The sequence below is a fragment of the Pseudopipra pipra genome, unplaced genomic scaffold (assembly GCF_036250125.1).
Source record: "Pseudopipra pipra isolate bDixPip1 unplaced genomic scaffold, bDixPip1.hap1 HAP1_SCAFFOLD_594, whole genome shotgun sequence".
Classification (NCBI taxonomy): Eukaryota; Metazoa; Chordata; class Aves; order Passeriformes; family Pipridae; genus Pseudopipra; species Pseudopipra pipra.
In genome coordinates, this window is record NW_026991082.1 from 1 (window position 1) to 23,242 (window position 23,242).

General features: G+C 69.6%; 1 protein-coding gene across 1 annotated transcript; it reads left to right on the plus strand.

Moving 5' to 3' along the window:
* The first annotated feature begins 19,304 nt into the window (after positions 1–19,304).
* Positions 19,305–23,165, plus strand: TESPA1 (thymocyte expressed, positive selection associated 1). The gene is made up of 6 exons (XM_064643743.1): positions 19,305–19,537; positions 19,636–19,680; positions 20,682–20,863; positions 21,001–21,024; positions 21,380–21,591; positions 22,326–23,165. The coding sequence occupies exons 3-6, from the start codon at positions 20,829–20,831 to the stop codon at positions 23,120–23,122; spliced, it is 1,068 nt and encodes a 355-aa protein (XP_064499813.1). The 5' UTR covers positions 19,305–19,537; positions 19,636–19,680; positions 20,682–20,828; the 3' UTR covers positions 23,123–23,165.
* The last annotated feature ends 77 nt before the right edge of the window (positions 23,166–23,242 follow it).

Below are 23,242 nucleotides of genomic sequence, written 5' to 3' on the forward strand. Positions count from 1 at the left end.
TGGGGTCCTGGCAGCCCCCAGCATCCAAAGCGGGTCCCAACCCCCCCAGCACCCACAGAGGGTCCTGGCACCCCCCCCAGCACCCACAGAGGGTCCTGGCACCCCCCCCCAGCACCCACAGAGGGTCCTGGCACCCCCCCAGCACCCAATGGGGGTCCTGACTCACCCCCAGCACCAAAAGGGGGTCCTGACCCACCCCCAGCACCCAATGGGGGTCCTGGTCCCCCCCAGCACCCAATGGGGATCCTGACCCACCCCCAGCACCCAATAGGGGTCTCGGCCCCCCCAGCACACAAAGGGGGTCCCGGTCCCCCCCCAGCACCCACAGAGGGTCCTGGCACCCCCCCAGCACCCAACGAGTGTCCTGGTCCCCCCCAGCACCCAATGGGGGTCCTGGCACCCCCCAGCACCCAAAGGGGGTCCCAAAGGGGTCCCACCCCCCCCCGACACGACCCAAGGAGGAGGCGGGGGGGGAAAGGATCCCTTTAATTCCGGCTGGGGGGGGGTCCCCGTGCCCCCCAAATCCCCCCCCCCCCCGTGTCCGTGGGTCACACGTGGGTCACACGTGCCAAGTGCACAGTCGGGTGTCCCCCCCCGTGTCCGTGTGTCCCCCCCGTGCCCGTGTGGGGACCCCCAGGTGACCCCCCCCAGGTGTCCCCAGTGGGGACCCCCAGGTGACCCCCCCCAGGTGTCCCCAGCCTCGGGGGGAGGGGTGACAGTGGGGTGGCCCTGGGGACACCCCGGGGGTGGCACTGAGGGGGTGGGGTCTGCTCGGTGTCCCCAATGTCACCAGCCCCGGGGGTGGCAGTGGGGGGGGGCTGTGCAGTGTCCCCGGGGGTGGCACTGAGGGGGTGGGGTCTGCTCGGTGTCCCCAATGTCACCAGCCCGGGGGGTGACAGTGAGGGGGGGACACACGGGGTGTCACCTGCCCCGGGGGTGGCGGTGAGGGGGGGGCTGTGCAGTGTCCCCGGGGGTGGCACTGAGGGGGGGTGGGGTCTGCTCGGTGTCCCCAGTGTCACCAGCCCGGGGGGTGACAGTGAGGGGGGGGACACACGATGTGTCACCTGCCCAGGGGACCTTCGAGGTGGCTGAAGGGGGGCAGGGACGTGTCACTTGTCCTGGGGACCCCGGGCGTGGCAGTGCAGGGGGTGGGGTCTCTTCGGTGTCCCTGGTGTCACCTCTCCTGGGGGGTGGCAGTGAGGGGGTGGGGGGTCTGCTCAGTGTCCTCGGTGTCCCCGGTGTCCCCTGCCCGGTGTCCCCGGTGTCCCCTGCCCTGGGGGGTGGCAGTGAGGGGGGGACACACGGGGTGTCACCTGCCCTGAGGTCCTCGGGGGTGGCATTGAGGGGGTGGGGTCTGCTCGGTGTCCCCGGTGTCCCCTGCCCTGGGGGGTGGCACTGAGGGGGGGACACACGGGGTGTCACCTGACCCGGGGATGGCGGTGAGGGGGGTGGGGACACACGAGGTGTCACTTGCCCTGAGATCCCCGGGGGTGGCAGCGCAGGGGGTGGGGTCTGCTTGTTGTCCCCGGTGTCCCCTGCCCTGGGGGGTGGCACTGAGGGGGTGGGGTCTGTTCGGTGTCCCCGATGTCCCCGGTGCCCCCTGCCCTGGGGGGTGGCAGTGAGAGGGTGGGGTCTGTTTGGTGTCCCCGGTGTCCCCTGTCCGGTGTCCCCGGTGCCCCCTGCCCTGGAAGGTGGCAGTGCAGGGGGTGGGGTCTGTCCGGTGTCCCCGGTGTCCCCTGCCATGTCCCCGGTGTCCCCTGCCCTGGGGGGTGGCAGCGAGGGGGTGGGATCTGCTGGATGTCCCCGGTGTCCCCTGCCCGGTGTCCCCAGGGGAGGGGAGGGGACAGGCTCGTCCTTGTCCCCAAACCGCCCCCCCCCGGGGTGGGGGGGGAGGGGCCGTGCCCGTGGCAGTAAAAAAACCAAAAACCAACAACCCCCCCCCAAAAAAACCCCAAACGATCCTGGGCGGCCCTGAAACCTTTAGAAAATGGAATAAAAAACGTCTCCGGCGGCGTCCGGGCCCCGCGGCCACCCCTGGGGACAAGGGACACGCGCTGGGGACATCGTCACCCCCCCCCCCCGGCCCTGCCCCGGCCACCCCCTGCCCCCCCGGCACCGTCCCCTGGGGACAAGGGACACGCGCTGGGGACATCGTCACCCCCCCCCCGGCCCTGCCCCGGCCACCCCCTGCCCCCCCGGACCCGTCCCCTGGCACTGTCCCCTCTGGGACACAGCCCGGTGACAGCCCAGGGACAGCCCAGTGTCCCAGTGCAGCCTCCCAGTACCCCCAGTGCCATCTCCCCATGCCCCCAGTGTCCCAGTGCAGCAACCCAGTACCCCCAGTGCCCCCCAAGTGCCCCAGTGCAGCGTCCCAGTACCCCCAGTTCCATCTCCCTGTGCCCCCCCAGTGTCCCAGTGCAGCGTCCCAGTACCCCCAGTGCCATCTCCCTGTGCCCCCCAAGTGCCCCAGTGCAGCGTCCCAGTACCCCCAGTTCCATCTCACTGTGCCCCCACAGTGTCCCAGTGCAGCATCCCAGTACCCCCAGTGTCATCTCCCAGTGCCCCCACAGTGTCCCAGTGCAGCATCCCAGTACCCCCAGTGCCCCTCAAGCGCCCCAGTGCAGCATCCCAGTACTCCCAGTGCCATCTCCCTGTGCCCCGTGTCCCAGTGCAGCATCCCAGTACCCCCAGTGTCATCTCCCAGTGCCCCCACAGTGTCCCAGTGCAGCGTCCCAGTATCCCCAGTGCCCCCCAAGTGTCCCAATGCATCATCCCAGTACCCCCAGTGCCATCTCCAGTGCCCCCCAAGTGTCCCAATGCATCATCCCAGTACCCCCAGTGCCATCTCCAGTGCCCCCCAAGTGTCCCAATGCATCATCCCAGTACCCCCAGTGCCATCTCCCCGTGCCCCCAGTGTCCCAGTGCAGCAACCCAGTACTCCCCGTGCCCCCACAGTGTCCCAGTGCAGCAACCCAGTACCCCCAGTGCCATCTCCCAGTGCCCCCACAGTGTCCCAGTGCAGCAACCCAGTACCCCCAGTGCCATCTCCCAGTGCCCCCCAGTGTCCCAGTGCAGCGTCCCAGTACCCCCAGTGCCATCTCCCCGTGCCCCCACAGTGTCCCAGTGCAGCAACCCAGTACCCTCAGTGCCCCCCAAGTGCCCCAGTGCAGCATCCCAGTACCCCCAGTGCCATCTCCCTGTGCCCCCACAGTGTCCCAGTGCAGCGTCCCAGTACCCCCAGTGCCATCTCCCAGTGCCCCCACAGTATCCCATTGCAGCATCCTGTACCCTCAGTGCCCCTCAGGTGCCCCAGTACGGTGTCCCAGTATCCCCAGTGCCCCAGTACCATCTCCCAGTGCCCTCCTTGTACCCAGTGCACTGTCCCAGTGCCCCCAAAGCGTCCCAGTGCCCTCCTTGTACCCCAGTGCAGCATCCCAGTACCCCCAGTGCCCCCCCAAGTGCCCCAGTACAGTGTCCCACTATTCCCCAGTGCCTCAGTACCATCTCCCAGTGCCCCCCAGTGTCCCAGTGCAGTGTCCCAGTATTCCCCAGTGCCCTCAGTGCCCCGGTACCATCTCCCAGTGCCCTCCTTGTACCCAGTGCAGTGTCCCAGTGCCCCCCAGGTATCCCAGTACCATGTCCCAGTGCCCTCCTCATACTCCAGTGCACCGTCTCAGTGCCCTCCCAGTGCCCCCCCAGGTATTTCAATGCCCCCCCAGTGCCCTCAGTGCCCTGTAACCATCTCCCAGTGCCGCCCCCCCGTGTCCCAGTGCAGTGTCCCAGTGTTCCCCAGTGCCCCAGAACCATCTCCCAGTGCTCCCCTGTGTCCCAGTACAGTGTCCCAGCCACCTTCCCAGTGCCCACCCCCATGTCCCAGTGCCCTCCCAGTGCCCCCCCAGGTATTTCAGTGCCCCCCCAGTGCCCTCAGTGCCCCGGTACCATCTCCCAGTGCCCACCCCCCGTGTCCCAGTGCAATGTCCCAGTATTCCCCAGTGCCCCGGTACCATCTCCCAGTGCCCCCCCATGTCCCAGCTCCTCCCAGTGCCCCCCCAGGTATTTCAGTGCCCCCCCAGTGCCTCCCCGTGTCCCAGTACAGTGTCCCAGTGTTCCCCAGTGCCCCAGTACCATCTCCCAGTGCCCTCCTTGTACCCCAGTGCAGTGTCCCAGTGCCCTCCCAGTGCCCCCCCAGGTATTTCAATGCCCTCCCAGTGCCCCCTTGTGCCCCCCAGTGCCCCCAGTACAGTGTCCCAGTTCCCTCAGTGCCCCAGTACCATCTCCCAACGCCCCCCCCGTGTCCTAGTGCAGTGTCCCAGTATTCCCCAGTGCCCTGGTACCATCTCCCAGTGCCCCCCCCCGTGTCCCAGTGCAGTGTCCCAGTATTCCCCAGTGCCCCAGTACCATCTCCCAGTGCCCCCCAGTGCCCCCAGCACAGTGTCCCAGTATTCCCCAGTGCCCCGGTACCATCTCCCAGTGCCCCCCCCGTGTCCCAGTACGGTGTCCCACCACCCTCCCAGTGCCCCCCATGTCCCAGTGCCCCCCCCGGTATTTCAGTGCCCCCCCAGTGCCCTCCCAGTGCCCCGGTACCATCTCCCAGTGCCCCCCCCCGTGTCCCAGTGCAGTGTCCCAGCACCCTCCCAGTGCCCCCCATGTCCCAGTGCCCCCCCCCCGGTATTTCAGTGCCCCCCCAGTGCCCCCCCCAGTGCCCCCAGTCCGCACCTACTGGCCGCTGGCCGCTCCCTGGGGCTCTATATGGGCGTCCACGCGGCGGGTCCCGTCACGGGGGGTCCCGTCCCGGGGGGTCCCGGCCTTGGGGGTCCCGGCCTTGGGGGTCCCCGCCTTGGGGGTCCCCGCTCTGGGGGTCTCACCCCTGGGGGTCCCAGCTCTCGGTGTCCCATCGCCGGGGGTCCCTGTGGGGGACACGGGGGACACGGGGTGACCTCAGGCCCCTCCCACCCCCCCCCACACCCCCCCAACCCCTCCCCCGAGCCCCCAGACTCACGCTGGCCGGGGGGGTGCGCGGCCAGGGGACAGGACCCGCCGGGGCTGTGGCTGTGCGCGGTGTCCCCGTGGGGGCAGCGCCCGGGGGGCACCTCCCCCTGCTCCCCCCGCTCCTCCCGCTCTTCCTCCTCCTCCTCCTCCTCCTCCTCCTCGCCCTGCGCCCGCTTGCACAAGTGATGCTCCACCATCATCTGCAGCTCTGCCGGGCAGGGAGCGGCGCTGGGGGGGCGCGGGGGGGCCCTGGTGACCGTCCCCGCGCTCCCGGGGACTCCGCTCGGTGGTCCCAGGGCCACCCCTGCTCCAAGGCCACCGCGGGGTGGTGGCATCGAGCCACCCGTCCCCTGTGGTGCCAGGGGGACATGATGGGGGGGCCCCGGTGACCGTCCCCGCGCTCCCGGGGACACCATTGGGTGGCCCCGTGGCCCTGCCCGTGGCATTTGCCACTCCCAGTCCGAGGCCACTGCGGGGTGGTGGCGTCGAGCCCCGACGAGGGGGGGGCTGATGACCGTCCCCACGCTCCTGGTGGGGTGGCCCCGTGGCCCTGCCGGTGGCATTTGCCACCCCCAGTCTGAGGCCACTGCAGGGTGGTGGCATCGAGCCACCATGGGGGGGCCCTGGTGACCGTCCCCAAGCTCCTGGTGACACCATTTAGTGGCCCCATGGCCCTGCCGGTGGCCCAAGGCCAGCACAGGGCGGTGGCATCGAGCCACACGTCCCCTGAGGTGCCAGGGGGACACGATGGGGGCCCCGGTGACCGTCCCCACACTCCCGGTGGCACCACTGGGTGGCCCCGTGGCCCTGCTAGTGGCCCGGGGCCAGCAGAAGGTGGTGACATCGAGCCACCCGTCCCCTGTGGTGGCAGGGGGACATTGGGAGGGGGCCCTGGTGACCGTCCCCACGCTCCTGGTGACACCACTGGGTGGCCCCGTGGCTCCTGGTGACACCATTTAGTGGCCCCATGGCCCTGCCGGTGGCATTTGCCACCCTCGGTCCAAGGCCACTGCGGGATGGTGGCATCGAGCCTCCCCATCCTCTGTGGTGCCAGGAGGACATTGGGGGGGGCCCTGGTGACCATCCCCACTCTCCCGGTGGTGACACTGTGGGGACACAGCCCAAGGCCGTTTAGTGGCCCCGTGGCCCTGCTGGTGGCATTTGCCACCCCCGGTCCAAGGCCACCGCGCCACAACGTGGGGGGGCCCCGGTGACCGTCCCCACGCTCCTGGGGACACCACTGGGGGGCCCCGTGGCCTGCTGGTGGCATTTGCCACTCCTGGTCCAAGGCCTGCAGTGCCAGGGTGACTGTCACCCCCAGTGCTCCCCCTGCCCCCTGTCCCTCCCTGTCCCCCCCGTGTCCCCCCTGTGTCCCCCCCGTTCCCCCGTGTCCCTCTCTGTCCCTCCCTGTCCCCCCCGTGTCTCCCTCCATGTCTCCTCCGTGTCCCCCGTCCCCCCTGTGTCCCCCCCCCGTTCCCCCTGTGTCCACTCGTGTCCCCCCCGTCACCCCATGTCCCCCCCGTCCCCTTGTTTCCCCCTGTTTCCCCCTCCATCCTCCCCTGTGTCCCCCCCACGTCCCCCCTATGTCCCCCCTTGTGTCCCCCTGTGTCTCCCCCGTGTCCATGTCCCCCCTGTCCCCCCATGTCCCTCCCTGTCCCCCTGTCCCACCTGTCTCCCTGTCCCACCATCCCCCCGTGTCCCTCCCTGTCCCCCTGTCCCCCCGTTTCCCCCCTGTGTCCCCCCCGTGTCCCCCCCATGTCCCCCCCATGTCCCCCCCATCTCCCCCTGTCCCCCCCGTGTCCCCCCCCGGTGTCCCCCCCCGGTGTCCCCCCCGTGTCCCTCCCTGTCCCCCCGTCCCCCCCGTGTCCCCCCCGTGTCCCCCATGTCCCTCCCTGTCCCCCTCGTGTCCCCCCTCTCCCACTCTCCCCCCCCATCCCCCCCATGTCCCCCCCGTGTCCCCCCCGTGTCCCCCCCGTACCTTTCATGGTGGGGGGTGGTGCGGGAAACCTTCTTCCTCTGCCGGGGGGACATGGACAGACCCGACTGGGGGGGGGGAAGTGTGTGAGGGGGGGACCCCCGGGGTACCCCACGGCTCTGGGGGGTCCCCACAGCCCCCCCCATCTCTGGGGGGTCCCCACAGCCCCCCCCCCGTACCTTGAGCAGGGGGTTGGGCAGCCGGTCCTCGTCGATCTCTGGGGGGGCAACGGGGGGGGCAAGAGGTCAGTGAGGGGGGGGTTGGGGGGGGTCTGGGGTCCCTCCTGCACCCCCCGACGGGGATCTGCCCCCACCGGGGCTGGTTGTCACCCGGGGGGGGTGTTGGGTGACAGTGACTGTGCCCCCTCCCCCCTCAACATTGCCACAGGGTCCTGGGGGGGTCTGAGCTTGGGGGGGTCCCTGAGTGTCATTTGGGGGGTCCTTGAGTGTGTCAGGGGGTCCCTGAGCATCATTTAGGGGCTCCCTGAGCATGTGGGGTGGGCCCTGGGTGTCATTTGGGGGCTCTCTGATTGTGTCAGGGGGTCCTTGAACATCTGTGGGGGTCCCTCAGAATCAAGTAGGGGTCCCTGAGTGTGTGTGGGGGTCTCTGAGTATCATGGGGAGGGGGCTCTCTGAGCAGTCAGGGGGTCCCTGAGTATCATTTAGGGGGTCCCTGAGCATGTGGGTGGGGCCCTGAGCATCATTTAGGGGGTTCCTGAGCATGTGGGAGGGTCCTTGAGTGTCATTTAGGGGGTCCCTGAGCATGTGGGGGGTCCCTGGGTGTCATTTAGGGGGTCTCTGAGTATTATGCTGGGGGGTCCCTGAGCATGTGGGGGGGTCCCTGAGCATCTGGGGGGGTCCCTAAGTATCATTTAGGGGATCCCTGAGCATGGGGGGGGGTGTCCCTGAGTGTCATGTGGGGGGTCCCTGAGGGTGGCAGGGGGTCCCTGAGCATCATTTAGGGGGTCCCTGGGTGCGTAGGGGGGTCCCTGGGTGTCACGTGGGGCTCCCTAAGCATGGGGAGGGTGGTCCCTGAGCATCACTCGGGGGGTCCCAGAGCACGCTGGGGGTCCCTGGGTGGGCCGGACCCGGGGGGGGGACACGCGGTGACCCCCCGAGGACCCACCTGGGGACGATTGGTCGCTGCTCAGGACCAGGTTGGCGGGGGTCGGGCGGCGCCTCCGGATCTGGGGAGGGGAGTGGAGGGGGAGAGGGAGGCACAGGAGACAATGAGGACCCCCAGCTGCCCCCCCAAACCCCCCCGCGCCCCCCCCGAGCCGCCCTGTCCCCCGCTGTCCCCCGCTGTCCCCCCCCTGTCCCCCGCTGTCCCCCGCTGTCCCCCGCTGTCCCCCCCCGTCCCCTGGGCAGGGCGGTGGCCCCGCGACCGGACACACGCGGCTTTGCCATCAGCGCTCAACCCCGGCCCGGGAGCTAATTACGGCCTGCGGCTAATTACGGCCGGCCCCGGGAAGCGCGCGGGGACATCGGGGGGACATCGGCGCCGTGGGGACATCGCGCGTGGGGACACGGGCGGGCCCTGCCCTTCCTCCGCGGGCCCGGCGTCCTTGGCCAAGGTCACCCGGCCCCAAATCCGCCCCTTTGGGGGGGGGTTCGTGGCCCCCCCAAGGGTCCGGCGGCCGCGGTGGGGCCAGCGGGGACGGCGGGGGGGACAACGGGGGGGGCCACGCCTGACCCCGCGCCCCCTTTCCCCCGCTGACCCAGTAACTGAGTTGCCGCGGAAAAAAACCCTGGATTTCCCAGCGAGGATTCCCTAATGAGGCGGGAACGCCTAATGAGATGCTGATGAGATGCTAATGAGGCGGCAGAGCGGCCGGGCGGGCGGGGGGAGCCCCCCCCCCCCCCTCCGCACCTCCCCACCTCCCCCGGCCCCAGCCCACCCCCCCCCTCCCCCGACCCCCCTCGGCGCATCCTCTCGTGTCGGCCCCGTTGCCATGGAAACGCGCGATCTGGATGTTAAACGGAGATTAGAGGGAACCGGGAATCGCCGGGAATCGCCCCGGCCCCGCCGGGGACCCACAGAGGAGCCCCCCCGCCCCCACATCGGGGTCAGGGTCCAACCGCCCCCCCAAACCCCCCCCCGATACCCCGCGGCGGGTCGGGGTCTCCCCAGGGCCGGGTCCAACCCCGCCCCCCCCGGGATGGACCCCGGGAAGTCGGAGCCCCCCCCGGGACATTCCGGCCCCCCCCCGGAGGGAGCGGGGCAGGGCTGTGCCCTCCCCCCCCGGCGCGACCCCCGGCGCGACCCCCGGCGCGGGGAGGGGGTGGGGACACCCCGGTGTCACCCGCTCAAGGTCACCCAGGTGGAGCCCCCGAGCTGAGCCCCCCCCGAGCGGGCGGGGGGTCCCGGTGATGGAGGGACTGGTCCTCCTCCTCCAGCCCGCAATCCCTCCATCCCCCCGTCCTTCCCTCTATCCCTGCCTCCATCCCTCCATCCCTCCATCCCCCCGTCCCTGCCTCCATCCCTGCCTTCATCCCTTCATCCCCCCATCCCTGCCTTCATCTCTCCATCCCTCCGTCCCTCCATCCCTGCCTTCATCCCTTCATACCCCCATCCCTCCCTCCATCCCTCCCTCCCTCCCTCCCTCCCTCCCGGCTCGGCCGGCGCCGCGCGCTCCTGCCGGGGCTATTTTTAGATCAATCTCCAGCACCATCGATTAAGGAGAGCGGCGGGATCCGGGATGGGAACGGGAATCAGGGGATGGGAACGGGATCAGGGGATGGGAACGGGATCAGGGGATGGGAACGGGATCAGGGGATGGGAACGGGAATCAGGGGATGGGAACGGGATCAGGGGATGGGAACGGGATCAGGGGATGGGAACGGGAACGGGAATCAGGGGATGGGAACGGGATCAGGGGATGGGAACGGGAATCAGGGGATGGGAACGGGATCAGGGGATGGGAACGGGATCGGGGATGGGAACGGGATCAGGGGATGGGAACGGGATCGGGGATGGGAACGGGAATCAGGGGATGGGGACGGGATCAGGGGATGGGAACGGGAATCAGGGGATGGGAACGGGAACGGGAATCAGGGGATGGGAACGGGATCAGGGGATGGGAACGGGAATCAGGGGATGGGAACGGGATCAGGGGATGGGAACGGGATCAGGACCAGGGACCAGAACCGGACCAAGGGCGGGAATGGGATCAGGGGTGGGAGAGGGATCGGGATCAGGGAGTGGGATCAGAGATGGGATCGGGATCAGGGAGTGGGATCAGAGATGGGATCAGGATCAGGGAGTGGGATCAGAGACGGGATCAGGATCAGGGAGTGGGATCAGGGGTGGGATCGGGATCAGGGAGTGGGATCGGGGCTGGGAATGGGCTGGATCCAGCTCATCTCAGCAGGACGGAGCAAACACCCCCCCAGCCCGGGTGGCCCCCCAGCCTCGGGGACACACTCGGGGGGGGGGTTGGGGACACGGGCAGAGGGGCAGGACAGAGCCCCGGGCCAGGCCTGGCACCCGGGGGGGCACCCGGGGGGGAACCGGGGGGGCATCGGGGCACGGGGGGGGCTCAGCAGAAATGGGGGCCAAGGAGCTGCAGGACCTGTGGGGACACGGGGGACTCTGTGGGGACAGGGGGGGACACTGTGGGGACATGGGGGATCGTTGGGGACATGGGGGATGCTGTGGGGACATGGGGGATGCTGTGGGGACATGGGGGATGCTGTGGGGACACGGGAGACTCTTTGGGGACATGGGAGATCGTTGGGGACACGGGGGACACTGTGGGGACACGGGGGATGCTGTGGGGACACGGGGGGACACTGTGGGGACACGGGGGACACTGTGGGGACACGGGGGATGCTGTGGGGACATGGGGGATCGTTTGGGACACGGGGGACACTGTGGGGACATGGGGGACTCGTTGGGGACACGGGGGATGCTGTGGGGACACGGGGGACTTGTTGAGGACACAGGGGGACACTGTGGGGACACGGAGGCCCTGTGGGGACAAGGGGGACTCTGTGGGGACACGGGGGATGCTGTGGGGACACGGGGGATGCTGTGGGGACACGGGGGACCCTGTGGGGACAAGGGGGACTCTGTGGGGACACGGGGGACCCTGTGGGGACACGGGGGGACACTGTGGGGACACGGGGGATGCTGTGGGGGCACGGGGGATGCTGTGGGGACACATGGGACTCTGTGGGGGACATGGGGGGACACTGTGGGGACACGGGGGACTCTGTGGGGGCAAGGTCCTTAGGGAGGGTGGGGCTGGACAGCTTTGGGGAGCACCCTGCAGGACACGGGGACACCGTGGGGACACCCGGCAAGGGGCTGGCACGGCTGAGCCCCCCCGTCCCCACTCAGGGACACCCCAAAAAGGGGGTTGGCACCCGCAGGGAGGGGACATCGGCAGTGCCACCTCCTGCCACCCGCGGGGCTGGTGGCACCCCCGAGCTGGGGGGGCTCTGAACCCCCTCTGGGAGGGGAAACTGAGGCAGGGTTGGATGGGGGACACCCCCCCCCAGGGCAGGGTCGTGCCCGAGCCCCTCAGGCTGGCTGGGGTGGGAGGTGGGATGTGGGTGCTCCGTGCTGGGGGTCTTGTGCCCCCCACCCAGCAGCCCCTCAGCACTTGCTCTCACACCTGGGGACCCCCAGATCTCACCCTCACTTCCAGGGACCCCCCAGATCTCACCACTGCTCCCAGGGACCCCCAGATCTCACTCTCACTTCCAGGGACCCCCAGTTCTCACCCTCACTCCTGGGGACTCCCAGATCTCATCCTCTTTCCTGAGGACCCCCCAGCTCTCACCCTCATTCCTGGGGACCCACAGTTCTCACCACTGCTCCTGGAGACCCCCGAGATCTCACCCTCACTCCTGGGGACCCGCAGCTCTCACCACTGCTCCGGGGGACCCCCAGCTCTCACCCTCACTCCTGGGCACCCCAACCTTTCCCCCGTGTTCCTGGGGAGCCCCAGCCCGTGGTGAGACCCCCCAGTGCCACCGAGCCGGGGGGTGGCCCCAGCAGGTGTTCGGTGACAGTGTGACACCCACCCCCGCCCCGCTGGCACACGGGGGGTCCCGGCCCACCTCCCACCAGGACCCCCAGCTGGGGGGACACGGCCGGGACCCCCGGCTGGAGCCCCCTCAGCCCCCCCCGGTGGGGCCAGGGGGGTCCCCTCAGCCCCCAGGGCCGGGGGGCACGGCGGGAGCGGGGTGGGGTGGGCAGGGAGGGGGTCGGGATGCCCGGGGGGGGTCCCCAGCCGTGTCCCCGCTCTGGGCCACCCAGTCCCGGGGCTGCCCTTCTGGGACCCCCTCCGGCGGGAGCGGGGGGTCCGGCAAGGGCCGGAGGGGCCGGGGGGGGCCCGGGGGGGCCGGGGGGGGCCGCGACCCCGCGCGCAGCCCGGGGTGGCCCCGGTGGCGCCGCGCTGAGCCCGCACATGGCCCCGCCACCGTCACCGCGGGACCCCCCGATCCCACCCCCGGAGCTCCGGGCAGCAGCGGGGGCGGCTCCGCGGGGGTGTCCCCGGGGGGGGCTGCACCCCCCCGGCCGCCGTCCCCGCTGTCACTCACCCGGCCCTGCCCGGCCCCCCCCCGCTGCCCCCGCCCCCGGCCCGGCCGTGCCCCGCCGCCGGTGCCCCCGCCGTGCCCGCAGCGTCCCGAGCCCCCCCCGGCGCGGCCCCGGAGCCCCCCCGGTGCCCCCGCGGTGCCCCCCCGGGACCCCCCCGGTCCCTCCGGTCCCCCCCGACCTGCTCGGCCGCCTCCGGGTCGAGGTGCGGCTCCAGCAGCGGGACCGTGAACTGGATCTTGCGGGGGCTGTTGGGCTCCATCGCGGGCGGCGGCGGCTCCGGCGGCTCCGGCGGCTCCGAGCGGCCACGCCCCGGCCACGCCCCTGGACACGCCCATCGCAGGCCACGCCCTCGGCCACGCCCCTCCCCGGGACCCGCGCGCTGAGCGACGGGCGGTGGGACACGGGATGGACAGAGGGACACGGGACAGAGACCGGGACAGACACGGGGACAGACACGGGGACACGGGGACAGACACGGGGACACGGGGACAGATACAGGGACACGAGGACACGGGGACAGACACGGGGACATGGGGACAGACACGGGGACAGACACAGGGACACGGGGACAGACATGGGGACACGGGGACACACGGACAAACACATGGATGGAGCTGGGACATGGGGACAGACACAGGGACAGACAGAGAGACACAGGCACGGACACAGGGACAGCGACTGGACATGGGGACAGACAGAGGGACGGACACATGGACGCAGTGACAGACACAGGACAGACAGAGGGACACAGGGACAAACACAGGGACACTGGGAATGACACAGGGACACAAGGCTGGACACTTGGGTGGACCCTGAGCTGCAGGGACAGACAAACAGACACAAGGACAGTGGGAATGACACGGGGACACAAGGCCGGACACTCAGATGGACCCTGAGCTGCAGGGACAGACAAACAGACACCAGGTCGGGCTCGAGGGCACGGGTTCAAACACGTGACCATGAGGACGGACACACAGGCCCCGGGACAGACAGACTGACAGACTGTGGGATGGACATGGGGGCACAGACTCCCCCCATGGGGACAGGGACAGGGACGGGGACAAGGAGGGGACAGGGACAGGGAAGGAACAGGGAAGGGACAGGGACAGGAAAAGGGAGGGAGGGGAGAGGGAGGGGACAGGGACAGGGACAGGGACAGGGACAGGGACAGGGACAGGGACAGGACAGGGTCAGGGATAGCGAAGGGACAGGGAGGGGAGGGGGAGGGGACAGGGAGGGGACAGGGCCAGGACAGGACAGGGATAGCAAAGGGACAGGGAGGGGAGGGACAGGGAGGGGACAGGGACAGGAGGACAGGGACAGGGACAGGGACAGGGACAGGGACAGGGACAGGGATAGCGAAGGGACAGGGAGGGGAGGGGGAGGGGACAGGGCCAGGACAGGGCCAGGCCCTCCCTGGCACACTCAGGGTGGGGGCCAAGTCCAGCATCTCCCCCCCCTCGGCCTCCGGGGCCTTGGGGACTGTCTCCCCCCCCACACACAACCCACCCCAAAACCGCCCTAAACCGGAAGATTTGGGGGGTCGGGGGGGGGGGGGGGGACATCACACATCACCCCGGGGGGGCTCAGGGTGCCCCCATCCCCCCGTCCCGGCTCTCCCGCCCAGAGCCGCCCCCTCCCCCTCCGTCCTGTCCCCCCCCCCTCCCAGCGAAGCCCCCCCGGGTTTTTGGGGCGGGGAGGGGGGAGCGGCCCCCCCGCGCTGCCGGGAGTTCGTGTCCCATCACTTATTCATGGAGCTGCCGGGATGCGGCGGGAGGAACCCGCTAAGTAGGTCAGGCGGAGCGGGAGGGGGGGGAGAGCCCGGGGAGGGGCCGCCTGATCCCCCCGTGCCCCCGCCGTGCCCCCACCGTGCCCCCCGGCAGCGCTGGGGGGTCCCCGGGGGGGGCCCGGGGGGGTCCCGGCAAAGGCGCTGCTGCCCCTGGGGGGGAGGGGGAAAGAGGGGGGTCTGCAGCTCCAAGGGGTGAAAAGGCAGCGGGAGACCCTCGAACCCCCCTGCGGGACCCCCCCATTGCATCACATCCATCCCATCCCATCAATCCCATCCCATCAATCCCATCCCATCCCATAAATCCCATCAATCCCATCCCATCCATCCATCCATCCCATCCCATCTCATCCATCCCATCCCATCCATCCCATCCCATCCCATCCCATCCATCCCATCAATCCCATCCCATCCATCCCATCCCATCCCATCCATCCCATCCATCCCATAAATCCCATCTCATCCATCCCATCCCACCCCATAAATCCCATCAATCCCATCCCATCAATCCCATCCCATCAATCCTATCCCACCCTCTCTCATCCCATCCCATCCCATCAATCCCATCCCATCCCATCAATCCCATCCCATCCCATAAATCCCATCCCATCAATCCCATCCCACCCCATCCATCCCATCCCATCCCATCCCATCCCATCCCATCCCATCCCATCCCACCCATCCATCCCATCCCATCCCATCCCATCCCATCCCATCCCATCCCATCCCATCCCATCCCACCCCATCCATCCCATCCCATCCCATCCCATCCCATCCCATCCCATCCCATCCCATCCCATCCCATCTCATCCATCCCATCCCATCCCATCCATCCCATCCCATCCCATCCATCCCATCCCATCCCATCCCATCCATCCCATCCCATCCCATCCCATCCCATCCCATCCCATCCCATCCCATCAATCCCATCCCATCCCATAAATCCCATCCCATCAATCCCATCCCACCCCATCCATCCCATCCCATCAATCCTATCCCATCCCATTCCCTCCCCCATCCCATCAATCCCATCAATCCCATCCCCATGTCCTGCAGCCGTTTCCCTCCTCCATGGGTTTTTTATGGGATTTTATGGGAAAACCCTTCCCAGCTTTGATCCAGGTGGAGCATCCCAGCTTTGGTGGGGGGGGGGAGTAAAAGGATCTTGGGAGCTGTGGAAGGGGGGAATCCCAGGTGGGAATGGGGGGGGAGGGATGGAATGGGTGGGATCCTGCTCCAGGCCAGGGAATGGGGAGGTGGGAATGGGATCGAGGGCAGAGATGCCTGGGAAATACTGGGGGGGGGGGGGGGGGGGGGGGAGGGGGGGGGGATCTGTCCCAGGATTGTGGAACAAACTACACTGGAAAATATCACACACCCCCCCGGCCGGGAATGGCACTGTCCAGGCCCGGGGGACATCGGGGACAGCCCTGGGGACAGACTTGGGACAGCCCTGGGGACAGACTTGGGACAGCCCTGGGACAGACTTGGGACAGACTTGGGACAGCCCTGGGGACAGACTTGGGACAGCTTTGGGACATCCCTGGGACAGCTTTGGGACAGCTTCGGGACAGCCCTGGGACAGCTTTGGGACAGCCTTGGGACAGCCCTGGGGACATCGGGGACAGCCCTGGGGACAGACTTGGGACAGCCCTGGGGACAGACTTGGGACAGCCCTGGGGACAGACTTGGGACAGCTTTGGGACAGCCCTGGGGACAGCCTTGGGGACAACCTTGGGGATATCCTTTGGGAGATCCTGGGGACATCCCTGGGGACATCCCTAGTGACAGCCTTGGGAGATCCTTGGGGACAGCCTTGGGGACATCCCTGGGACATCCTTGGGGACATCCTTGGGACAGCCCTTGGGACAGCCCTTGGGACAGCCCTGGGACATCCCTGGGGACATCCCTGGGGACAGCCCTGGGGACAGCCCTGAGGCAGCCTTGGGGACATGTTGGGGACAGCCTTTGGGATATCCTGGGGACATCCTGAGGACAGCCTTGGGGATATTCCTGGGGACATCCTTTGGGATATCCTGGGGACATCCTGGGGACAGCCTTGGGAGCATCCCAGGGTTGTGTCCATCCCTCCAGGGCTGTGTCCATCCCTCCCAGGGACATTCCCACCCCTCCCAGGGGGGATTCCCATCCCATCCCACCCCTCCCAGGGGATGTTCCCATCCCACCCCTCCCACCCCTTCCAGGGAATGTGTCCATCCCACCCCTCCAGGGGGGGTTCCCCTCCCATCCCAGCCCTCCCAGGGGATGTTCCCCTCCCATCCCACCCCTCCCAGGGGCCGTGTCTGTCCTTCCCAGGGGATGTTCCCATCCCATCCCAGCCCTCCCAGGGGATGTTCCCATCCCATCCCACCCCTCCCAGGGGGTTCCCCTCCCATCCCATCCCACCCCTGCCAGGGGGTTCCCATCCCACCCCTCCCAGGGGGTTCCCAGCCCATCCCACCCCTCCCAGGGGTGTTCCCCTCCCATCCCAGTCCTCCCAGGGGCCGTGTCTGTCCTTTCCAGGGGGGTCCCCCTCCCATCCCACCCCTCCCGGGGGCCGTGTCGGTCCCTCCCGGGGGCTGTTCCAGGCGCAGCGATTCCCGGGAGCTCCGGCCCCCCCTCCCCGCCCCGGGACCGCTTAATTCGGGGCTTTATCCACAAACACTCCCGGGCTAAAAATATCCCGGAGGCCGCGGGCGCGGCGTTCCCGGGCAGCGCCTGCCGGGAGCTTCCTTGCCTTTTTTGACGGGATCGGGATCGGGGCTGGAGCCGGGACAGCGCCCGGAGCTCCCGGGGACGGGCAGGGCTGGGACCGGCTCCTGGGGAATCCCGATCCCGGGGGATCCAGATCCTGGGGGATCCAGATCCGGGGGGATTCAGATCCCGAGGAATCCAGATCCCGGGGGATCCAGATCCGGGGGGATCCAGCTCCTGGAGACACAGATCCCAGAGACCCAGCTCCTGAGGTATCCAGATCCTGGGGGATCCAAATCCTGGGATAACCAGGTCCTGGGATAGCCACATCCTGGGGGATCCATCTCATGGGGGATCCATCTCCTGGGGAATCCAGCTCCTGGGATATCCAGCTCCTGAGGTATCCAGATCCTGGGGGATCCAGATCCTGGGGGATCCAGATTTTGGGGTATCCAGCTCCTGGGATATCCAGCTCCTGAGGTATCCAAATCCTGGGGATCCAGATCCTGGGGGATTCAGATCCTGGGGGATTCAGCTCCTGGGGTAACCAGGTCCTGGGATACTCAGATCCTGGGGGGATCCAGATCCTGGAGAAGCAAATCCCAGGGACCCAGCTCCTAAGGTCTCCAGATCCTGGGGGATCCAGCACTCCTAGGGACCCAGATCCTGGAGGGTCCAGATCCCGGGATATTCAGATCCTGGAGGATCCAGCTTGGGACCATCCATTAGGGTGTCACGGCTGACTGGGTACAGGGGACCCCTTGGGAAGGTTTGGGATCCCTCAGGAAGGTTTGGGACCCCTCTGGAAGCTTGGAAACCCCCTGGAAGGTTGGGGACCCCTTGGGAAGCTCTATGACCCCTCTGGAAGGTTGGGGGACCCCTTGGGAAGCTCTATGACCCCTCTGGAAGGTTTGGGATCCCTCTGGAGGGTTGGGGACCCCTTGGGAAGGTTTGGGATTCCTCTGGAAGGTTTGGGATCCCTCTGGAAGGTTGGAACCCCCCTGGAAGGTTGGGGACCCCTCTGGAAGTTCTAGGACCCCTTGGGAAGGTTTGGGACCCTTCGGGAAGGTTTGGGATCCCTCTGGAGGTTGGGGACCCCTCTGGAAGGTTTGAGATCCCTCTGGAAGGTTGGGGACCCCTCTGGAAGGTTGGAACCCCCCTGGAAGGTTGGGGACCCCATGGAAGGTTTGGGACCCTCTGGAAAGGTGGGTCCCCCCCGCTGGGGGTCCCCGGTGGCTCGGGGGGTGCCGGGGTTATTTGTGGCCCCCCTTGGCATCTCCCCCGAGCGTTTTCCCGGCCCGGATGTGGCTCTCAACGCTCGAGCTCCTGCCCGGGGAGGGCTGCTCTGAGTTTCCTCTCCCCGACAGACGAGTTTCCTCCTCTGACGGCGGATGGGGGCCGGGCACGGCCCGGGGGGGGCAGGAGGCCGCTGCCCGCGGGCCCCGGGTGGGCACAGGCAGCCCCCCCCGCCCCGGAGCCCCGTGTAGTCGCAGTGAGTGGGGGGGCACACGCGGTGGGATTCGGGGTTTGGGGTGGGGGGGACACGGGAGGGACGGGGGGAGGGAGGGGGTTTGGCCCTGGGGGTGATGGGGAGGCCGGGAGAGGAGATTCCGGCACCTGGAGCATCCCGGGGGGGGGTTGGGGCATCCCGGGGGGGGGTCTGGGGCATCCCGGGGTGGGTTTGGGGCATCCCGGGGGGGGGGTTGGGGCATCACAGGGTGGGTTTGGGGCATCCCAGGGTGGGTTTGGGGCATCCCGGGGGGGGGTCTGGGGCATCCCGGGGTGGGTTTGGGGCATCCCGGGGTGGGTTTGGGGAGTCCCAGGGTGGGTTTGGGGCATCCCAGGGTGGGTTTGGGGAACCCTGGGGTGGGTTTGGGGAGTCCCAGAGTGGGATTGGGGCATCCCAGGGTGGGATGGACTGGGATGGACTGGGATTGGACTGGGATGGACTGGAACTGGACTGGGATTGGACTTGGATGGACTGGATGGACGGGGATGGACTGGAACTGGACTGGGATTGGACTGGGACTGGACTGGGATGAATTGCGATGGATTGGGATGAGATGGGATGGATGGACTGGAGTCGGACTGGGATGGACTGGAACTGGACTAGGACTGGACTGGGATGAACTCTGATGGACTGGGATGGACTGGGACCGGAGTGGGACCCGACTGGGATGGACTGGGACCCACCCTACACCCTCCCACGGAGCCCCCGGGGGTCCCTCCAACAGCAGGAGTTGGAGGAGCCCCCCCAGACCCTCCTGTCCCCCCCATGCCCCCCGGGAGCCCCGCAGCCCCCCCTGACCCTTCTGTCCCCCCCAGGGAGCCCCGCAGCCCCCCGGCCATGGAGGGACCCTCAGTGCTGAGCCCCCCAGGGCCCCCCCGTGGGAGAAGCGCCGCGCGTGGGTCCGGCAGAGCCGGGGCTGGGGGGTCCCCCCGACCCCCCCCCCGGCACCAGGAGGAGGAGGAGGAGGAGGGGGCGGCCACACCCCCGTGGGACCCCCCGGAGCCGCCCCCGCCCCTGGACAGCGCCGTCCGCGAAGGTCAAGACCCCCCCTGGGGGGTGCGGGTGGGTGGGGGGGTCCTCGGGGCCCCGTCCCCAGCTCTGGGGGTCCCTGAGCCCCCCCCCGCTCTCTCGCAGGGTGGGGGAGCAGCGGCGAGGACGAGCTGGCCCGGGGGGCTGAAGGTACCGGGGGGGTCCCCGGGGGGGTCCCCGCGGTGTCACCGTCACCCCACGGGGGGGGCGGGGCTGGGGACAGGCGGGAGCCCCCCCGGGACGGCCCCCAGGAGGGACTGTCCCTCCGGGGGGGCTTCGGGGGGGCTGGGCTGTCCCCCGAGCTCCGTGTCCCCTGCGCTGTCCCCAACTCTGTGTCCCCCCGGGCTGTCCCCGAGCTCCGTGTCCCCTGCGCTGTCCCCAACTCTGTGCCCCTCGGCTGTCCCCAAGCTCTTTGTCCCCTCGGGCTGTCCCCAAACTCTGTGTCCCCCCCGGGCTGTCCCAAAGCTCTTCGTCCCTCAGCGCTGTCCCCAAGCTCTGTGACCCACCCCCCCCGGCTGTCCCCAGCTTTGTGTCCCCCCAGGCTGTCCCCAAGCTCTCTGTCCCCCCCGGGTTGTCCCCAAGCTCTGTGTCCCCCCCGAGCTGTCCCCAAGCTCTGTGTCCCCCCGGGCTGTCCCCAAGCTCTGTGACCCCCCCTGGCTGTCCCCAAACTGTGTCCCTCCCGGGCTGTCCCAAACTCTGTGTCCCCCCTGGTCTGGGCTGTCCCCCAAGCTCTCTGTCCCCTCTGGGCTGTCCCCAAACTGTGTCCCCCCCTGGCTGTCCCCAAGCTCTCTGTCCCCCCAGGCTGTCCCCAAACTGTGTCCCCCCAGGCTGTCCCCCAAACTGTGTCCCCCCCCGGGCTGTCCCCAAGCTCTGTGTCCTTCCGGGTTCTGTAATGTCCCCAAGCTCTGTGTCCCCCCCGATCTGGGCTGTCCCAAACTCTCTGTCCCCCCCGGTCTCTCCCCAACTCTGTGTCCCCCCTGGTCTCTGTAATGTCCCCAAACTGTGTCCCCCCAGGCTGTCCCCAAGCTCTGTGTCCCCCCCGGGCTGTCCCCAGGGCAGGACCCCTCCGGTGTGACACGAATGGGCCGCGCCCCCCAACCCCCCCCCGACTCACCCCCTGTTTTGTGTCCCCCCCCTTTTCCCTTTCCCAGCTCTTCCGCTCCGGGGGAGCCCCGAGGCCGCGGGCAGGTGAGATTTGGGGGGCCCGGGGGGGGCCGTCCCCGCGTGTGTCACCGTCAGTGTCCCCTCCCCGCCCTCAGGCCCCGCGGGACGAGCTCCCGACGAGGGGGGGGCACAGCATGGCCGCCAGTGCCCCCCCCGGCGCCCCCCCCCGGTGCCCCCTCCAGCCTCGCCACCACCACCGGCTCCAGGTAGGGACGGGAGGGGTCTCGGGGGGGGTCGGGTGACCCCTGTGTGACCCCCCCTGACCCCCCTGGTGCCCCCCCGGTGCCCCCCCAGTGCCCCCTCCAGCCTCGCCACCACCACCGGCTCCAGGTAGGGACGGGAGGGGTCTCGGGGGGGGTGTCGGGTGATCCCTGTGTGACCCCCCTGACCCCCCCTGACCCCCCCGGTGCCCCCTCCAGCCTGGCCGCCACCACCAGCTCCAGGTAGGGACGGGAGGGGTCTCGGGGGGGGTCGGGTGACCCCCGTGTGCCCCCCCCTGAGGTGTGCCCCCCCTGAGGTGTGTGACCCCCCCTGAGGTGTGTGCCCCCCCCTGAGGTGTGTGCCCCCCCTGAGGTGTGTCTCCCCCCTGAGGTGTGTCCCCCCCCTGAGGTGTGTGACCCCCCCCTGAGGTGTGTGCCCCCCCCTGAGGTGTGTGCCCCCCCTGAGGTGTGTCCCCCCCCCGCAGCGTGTCGGAGGTGCTGCGCTGGTGGCAGTCGGACGCCGAGGAGATCCTCTACAACCTGGGCTTCGTGGGGGGAGACCCCCCGGGGGTCGCGTCCCGGGTCCCCCCCCGCTTCTTCTCCCGCCCCCTCCCGCGCCGCGGCATCGACTTCCAGCTCTTCCTGCGCTCCCAAGTGCGGCGGATGGAGACGGAGGATCCCTGCCTGCTCCTGGCCAGTGCGTCACACCGAGGGGGGGTCCTCCAGCCCCCCCGAGCCCCCCGAGCCCCTCCTGAGCCCCCCCGAGCCCGGGGTGGGACCCACCGACCCACCGGGACTGGATCCTCGGCAGGGCGGGAAAACCCTCCCGTGCCTCAGTTTCCCCAGGAATGAGCAGGGGGGGTCACTCCCAGCCCCATTTCCCAGCCCCCCCGAGCCCCCAGACCCCCAACTTTGGGGGGTGGGATCCATCAACCCACCGGGACTGGATCCTCGGCGGGTCACCGAGGGGTCACCCCCAGCCCCATTTCCCAGACCCCCCCGAGTCCCCCCAAACCCCAACTTTGGGGGTGGGATCCACCGACCCACCGGGATTGGATCCTCAGGGGGGCGGGAAAACCCTCCCGTGCCTCAGTTTCCCCAGGAATGATTTGGGGGTCACCCCCAGCCCCATTTCCCAGACCCCCCGATCTCCCATGGCCCCAGCTTTGGGGGTGGGATCCATCAGCTGTTCCAAGGGGGGGGGGACCCTCCCGTGCCTCAGTTTCCCCAGGAATGAGTTGGGGGGTCACCCCCAGCCCCATTTCCCAGCCCCCCGAGCCCCCCGAGCCCGGGGTGGGACCCACCGACCTCCGGGACTGGATCCTCGGCGGGGCAGGAAAACGCTCCCGTGCCTCAGTTTCCCCAGGAACGATTTGGGGGGTCACCCCCAGCCCCCCGGAGCCCCCCCTGACCCCCCTCCCGCCCCCCCAGGTCGCTTCCAGCAGCTCCAGGCTCTCGCCGCCACGGCCGACGCCTTTTTCTGCCTCTACTCGCACGTGTCGCGGACCCCCCCTGCAGCGCATCGCCCCCCCGGCCCTATCGCGACATGGCCGGCACCGCCCCCCGGCCCTATCGCGACATGGCCGGCACCGCCCCCCGGCCCCTATCGCGACACCCCCGGCACCGCCCCCCGGCCCTATCGCGACATGCCCCCCCCCCCGCGGGGGGCGGTTCAAGCGGGCGGTGTCCTCGCTGTGCCTCCACACGACCCCCCCGGGGGGGGACGGGGACACCCCTCGGGGGTCCCGCCCGGGCCCCCCCACACCCCCCCCAGCGCCCCGGGGGTCTTGGGGGGCCCGGGGGGGGGCTCGGGAGGAGCCGGGGGGGGTCTCCGGGGGGGGGTCGGAGGGACGGGGACACGGGGGGGGTCTCCGGGGGGGGTCGGAGGGACGGGGACACGGGGGGGGTCCCCGGGGGGGGGTCGGAGGCCGGGGACACGGTTCCAGCCCTGGGGGTCCCCGCGTGTCCCCGTCAGGGCGGTGCGGACCCCGCGGGGGGCTGCGGGGGGCGGGGGGGGCTGTCCCCGAGGCCCCCCCCCCTGGGGACAGCGTGGGGACACTCGGAGGGGTCCCCTCCCCACGGGTGGGGGAGCGGGGACACCCCCGGGGCCGGGGGAGCAGCGCGGGGGGGCACGAGGGACCCCCGGGCGGGCCCCCCCCCGGGCCGGTGTCACCCTGTCCCCAACCCGGGGGAGGGCGGCGTGTCCCGGGTGTCCCCTCGGGGGGTGACCCCGCGGCCCCCCCGGGCTCGGACACCCCAAAATCCGGCGGGGGGGGGGCGCCGTGGGGGTCCCCTGAGACCGCAGCCCCCCCGGGCCCCCCCCCGCACCTCCTCCAGCGGGGAGCGGC